Genomic DNA, 5803 nt, shown 5'->3' with positions numbered 1-5803 from the left:
TGCAAAGTAAATATTATTTACACATAGGCCTCTAGAAAGTAGTATAAATAGAGGGGGCCTCTCATTTGTAAATCATTCAATCAAGTGTAAAGCATTCCATAGAGTAATACAAAGCTAGAGGTGACTCAATGTCTTATATAAATGAGACATCCATTTTAAGCCACCAAATTTGAAGACCCCATTTTTTTAGTAATAATAGAATTATTATAAGTAATTTTTAATAAATAAATAAATTATATTGTGTCTTCTTTTAGTTCGTTTTCAGAACATTAAAAAATGTTTCTTTCTTTTTTATCAATTTTTAAATTTAACTTCCACATGACATATTTAAGACCATGTGATTAAAAAATATTTAACTATTAAAGAGAAGAAATAACTTTGAATTTCAAGAAGAAAAAAAATAGGTCTCCAATTTGTTTTTAAAGAGAAGATTAAAATGTGCAAATAACATAGGTCACTGATTGAACCAAATCATTATTTATTTTTAAATGATGATTTATACATAACTGTTTAGCTAACCAACAAAAAAGAGACATGGGGACAATGCCAAAGCTATATTTAACCAACAAATATTTTTGGGATATAAAAAGGTGAATACAACATTCTTCTGCAAATATAATTCGATTCATTCAAATTACAAAGATAAGGGAAATATTAAAAATTACCTTTCCCCAATTCCATTACATGTACGGTGTGATGTACACTAACACAAGAATAACAATTGGAACTTTTAAACATCAATCATCTTAAGTACATACTAATTTCACACCAATAAAAGAACATTGATATTGGCTCTTAGTGTACGACCTCGCTGCTAATATTAAGGAGGTCATACATTCACTAATTAGGTTATGTTGTGTACGAAACATGTATTTAACTTGGGATGCGAGATTAGAGTGATCCTTCAACTTGTAGGCGTGACAGACAGTTCCAACCTTCCGGTCCATTCTTCACCTGGCTTCAAGGTGATTGGTTTCTCGATAGCTGCTCCATCTACACAAAGCATATGCTTGTATTCTTCATCTCCAAGATCTGCTATGGCTTTAGATTTCTTCTCCCATGGATTCCAAACCACTGTCATAGGTTAATGTAGAATGCTGAACGACAATCAGACAGGAAAGATGCAGACACTAGATTTATAAACTGAACATGTCCAATGTTTTGAAGTTACCATACAAGGGTTGGGTGCATCGGATTACCCAAATCTAAGAAAAATATGACGAATGGGATGAATTTATCTCATGACAAGACTCTACTTATTATCATTTTCAACACTTCCCTAACACGTAATTGTTTATTTAGCAGTAGATGCTTATCAGTTCATCTCAATAGTCTTAGGCTCTTAGTAACTTTGTTCCACAGAGGGAGGGTTTATTATCTCAGGAAGTCACATTTCTTCTTGATTCTGATTTTCTTCAACAAAGAAAGTGACTTTCTGAAATGATAACTCTTAGTTGAGTGACTTACCTATACAAAATTTGTATTGTTACTCGAAAAAGCATCGAGGACTGTACTTTTCTAATGGATCTATTTTCCTCTCTTATCTTTGTTTCTCTACGTTTTCAGTTTTTCAACATGAACTTTAATGTTCTTACAAGAGAAACATTTAATACTTGCAATTAACGACAATCTTCCTAATGCTTTGGTCTTTTGACCATACCAAGTTTTGTGTGCTGCTAATTTTTTTTCCTTGGTTTTGTTCCAAAATAAATAAATGTAAAAGTATGGTTGAGCTCACCAACATCAGGAAGTCCTTCTTTCTTTATCAGAAAAGTCCTCTTTTTCTCGTGATCGAAAACTGCTATCACATCAGATGAACTAAGATAAACTCGATCCACCTACCAACAAAGAATTTTTGAAAAAAGGTGTGAAATTGCAAACTCATTAATTGTTCTAGGAAACAAAGACATGAATCAAGTTCAACATTAATTTGCTCCCACAGATTATTATCCAAACAAGGCAGACATTGATCTACTATCATCGTTCATTTCATATCTACTTATTTCTTTTGGGTCAATTTTCATTAAAAGGAAGAGACAGAAGTTGAGGCATGATATGACTTGCTATATTGGAACAAGAATGTAACCGTAATTAAAAAGTAAGATCTCAGGGATTGTAACCCACAGAAATGATCTGCAGCTAACATCATGCTTATAGAACCAGCATCAGCGGCTGCTTAGTATACATATTTAAAACAAATGAGGAGGGGGGACGAAATATATACTGTGGCTCACACCTTGTACTGGATTAGTAACAAAAGCGACACCACATAGCATAACCACATTAATATGCATGCTCAAAAGAGTGGGAAGGTAGGTGGGCGGAGAATCAATAGAAGTACTTCTCACCCATTTAGGAGCCAAAATTAGTAAGCAACAGCAAAGAGAAGAAATTTTTCAAAAAAGTCACTTAACTATCATTTCTAACCTAAAAATCACTAAACTTTGAGTAGACTAATACAAAAAAAAACACAACCTGAAAATACCAACTTTTTGATGGATAACTCATGTTTTACTCTCTTTTTTTAAAATCTAAATATATAAAAAATTCAATTAAAAAGCACTGAACAGACCCAAAACCCAAAAGCCATATGAAGAAAGAAGAATTTTTTAAAAGAAGGAACAGAACCGCATTCCCCAAAAACGTTGTTGAAAATTAGGGAGGAGGAAACAAAGTTTCAACCTGATTTTTCAGAGGCCTGTTCAGTTCTTTTGATATTTTACTTACTTCATTTGGGTTTTGGATCAGGTTGGATCAGAACTTTTTAATTGATTTTTTTAAAAAAAGAGCAAAATGAGTTATCAACCGGAAAGTTAGTATTTAAGGTTGTCATTTTTGTGTTAGCATACTCAAAGTTCAGTAATTTTTGTAAATGATCGTCAACTGATTTTAGTGGGGAAAAAAAAAACAATAGCTAGGTCAAGGTGACCATATAAGAAATTTACCCACTGACTAATAGCCGAATAGTCTTGGGAACACCTTATTGAACTATGGCATGTTAGTTTGATAAGACGTATGCTGTAATTTACCTCGGATTCAAATGTTAAGGCATCTCCTTGCTCTGTGAAACGTTCTCTGTTGCACAAGTTGTCAAGGTAGTCAAGAGTCTCCAAGCCTTCCACTCTCACTTCACTGTCACAAGAGCAGTTAGTTTAGCTTAGCTATCCATCCAAGTGAGGCTGTATTGATATGTCATAACTCATAAGTTTATTCGAACATGGGGAAATAGAAGAATAACAAGACATAATATGACTTTACCAATACAATATACCTATTTGACTTATAAATTGGAACAACAATTTTTTTGTTGTTAACATTTCAGAAGGGTGAAAACATATTCATCCTTATTTTTTTATTTTTTTATTTTGTTTTAGTGAGTGTGTGTGGGGTGGGGGGTGCTACACCATTGTGCTCCAGAAGTTATGAAAGCAACAAAAAGGTGTATGCTCTAGGTTTAAATTATAAACGACTAATCTTATTCTTGTGTTCATATAGAAAGTTTCACTATAGATACTCCTCCAAATACTAGATAGCAATTTTTCAATTAGTCGAAGCTAGAGACGGGAAACCATCATTCTGTTTAAGAGAATCCTTCAGTAACAAACGTTTATGATAGTTACCTGATATCTGAGACAGAAAAATAAGTATGGTATGCAATGGAGAAACTAAAAGGCTTGCAATTAACATTCCTGATGCGTGATGTCAGGGTAAGAGATCCATCAAAAGCCAAAGCCACTCTCAAGCGGAATTCAAAACTGGAGAAAGAGAAAATATAGGACTAACATCACTAGCTGAAAATTTACTAGTATATCATTGAAACATTTAATAGTTATAACTAGTTTCACAACAGTATAACTATGTTGAATAGTAAGAAAAGAAATGGATTATAAAGTTCGTACCCATGAGGCCAAATTTTAATATCATCATCAGACGATTTAAGTAGTAAGTCAATATATGTTTTGCCATTGGAATCATTTGGGTGCAATGGGGGAGGATTATCGTCAATGACCCACATCTTATTTCTGGCAAATCCATGTTGCTCGAGGGAGCCCCGGTTTCCAAACTTCAGAAGTATACAAACACATCAGTCACATTTCGAAAAGATTAGTGAAAGCATATTTTTAGAGGAACATAAAGCATATAGAAAACTATCGCATTACCTGAGGAAAACAAATTGGAATCCCTCCCCTCACAGCTGTTGGTGGCTTAAAAGTTGCCTAAAACCCATAAAGGAGAGCAAGCTATCAGTTTTCACATAGCAACAGATTCTCTGTTTCACACATATTAGCTCCTTTCTTCTCTTCAGTTTACAAAATTTCCTTAGATTCGATTATTTAACAAGTCAGACTCAAGAAACCACCTTGATGCAGGACTAGAATCTGAGGGTTCTGAAGGGGATGAAATGGAGATGAAGAATATAACCGTGTAGCAGCAGAAATTCTAACAAAAAGATACTCCATTTCATCAACAATAATTTTCGAAGAAGCTCAAAACTGTGATTCAACATGAACCAAATTCAGTTTTCATTGCAAGATTAGTGAAAATACGAGTCTTGCAAAACTAGGTGGATCTAGGAGGCTTCTGTTGGTTCAACTGAACTCATTACTTTCAGCTCAAATTATGTGTGTATATCAGTATATGCCCAAAAAGATTTGAAATGTATGCATATACAATCATGCTCATACTGAACTCGCAACTCTAAATTCTGACTTTGCCAAGCTTTTCACCAATAAATCAAATCGAGAAGCAAGACAAAAGTAGAACAACAAGGACGATTGTTTCAGCACAATTGGCTTCAGAAATGTACCTTGCTGCTTATAAAAAGTAACTCTTCACCATGGTCAGTCTTCCATGAAAGAACCTGTCCTCCATGCAGGCTAACCTGGATACATAAAACAATACAAAAGGATTTATAAATTCTCATCTTAAACACCCTTCAATCAAACACAAAATATCAATCTCAAAAGTAAACTAACTCGAACAGAAGCGCCACGTAGACTTCGAAGCAAAACTTGACCAACCCCATTCTTATCCTTTGCAATTTCTACAGCTTTAAAATCCTTATCTGCTGCAGAATGATCCATTTCAAGAACACAAATTGGATATCAATATGAAGAACTAACTTGTGTTTTTCTCTGATATAACACAGCATAAATCCTCTAACTTTTATACAAATTTCTAATCTACACAAAACAACAAACACTTGAGCTGCAATTACTCAAAGCAGTTGAAAATTGATACTTTTCCCTTATGACAATCCCAGTTTTCCCGTGAAAAGTCTACCAAAATCCTAACAAACTCAAATCAACTCAACTCCACTAATTTAATACCCAATTTATCTTTCTTGTGGAAATTATTAATGACCATAAAAAGCAAGAAATACCCTTTTTTACTCAAAAAGATTTGAACTTTTTTACTTTTTCCCCAAAATGAAGCAACCCCAAGAATCTACAATTGTGTAGAATTTCAAGAACAAAAAAGGGAAGATTCAAATTAAGAATCAAAATTCTCTAACCAATTATTTTCTTCAAATAGTGATTTTATTTTCTTTTATCATAATGACTCTTTGGACTTATTTGCAGCTATTAAAGAAAATTAATATTGAGAAAAGTCAGATATTTGAACAGAAAAAAAGTGGAGCATAAATGTATATAGTACATTACATTAAATTATGAAAGCTGAGAATTTGTCATTTCAAAATTTAATTGGACGTTGATTACCTGAATTAACGGCCTTTGAGGACAATTTTGGTCTAAATATATGTCCTCTTGACTTTTCCTTTTTAACCTTTATTTTCCGACTC

General features: G+C 33.3%; 1 protein-coding gene across 1 annotated transcript; it reads right to left on the bottom strand.

Annotated features, from left to right (window-relative positions):
* Positions 1-557: 557 nt before the first annotated feature.
* Positions 558-5308, bottom strand: LOC125826281 (putative glucose-6-phosphate 1-epimerase). The gene is made up of 8 exons (XM_049505604.1): positions 4977-5308; positions 4808-4882; positions 4161-4217; positions 3900-4063; positions 3621-3755; positions 3030-3132; positions 1739-1838; positions 558-1074 (listed from the first exon to the last, which is right to left on the bottom strand). The coding sequence occupies exons 1-8, from the start codon at positions 5082-5084 to the stop codon at positions 905-907; spliced, it is 912 nt and encodes a 303-aa protein (XP_049361561.1). The 5' UTR covers positions 5085-5308; the 3' UTR covers positions 558-904.
* Between the last annotated feature and the right edge of the window lie 495 nt (positions 5309-5803).

Source organism: Solanum verrucosum, unplaced genomic scaffold (genome assembly GCF_900185275.1).
Source record: "Solanum verrucosum unplaced genomic scaffold, falcon-dt-bn FXZP01000060.1, whole genome shotgun sequence".
Classification (NCBI taxonomy): domain Eukaryota; kingdom Viridiplantae; phylum Streptophyta; class Magnoliopsida; order Solanales; family Solanaceae; genus Solanum; species Solanum verrucosum.
The sequence above is the reverse complement of the archived record's forward strand: the minus strand, read 5'-3'. Positions and strand labels throughout refer to the sequence as shown.

Coding starts and splice junctions, on each gene's coding strand:
- LOC125826281 (XM_049505604.1), bottom strand. CDS start 5,084: ATGGATCATTCTGCAGCAGATAAGGATTTTAAAGCTGTAGAAATTGCA. Junction 4,218..4,807: donor TACTTTTTATAAGCAGCAAG/GTACATTTCTGA, acceptor TATGGGTTTTAG/GCAACTTTTAAGCCACCAAC. Junction 1,839..3,029: donor CCTTAACATTTGAATCCGAG/GTAAATTACAGC, acceptor CTTTGTTGGTAG/GTGGATCGAGTTTATCTTAG.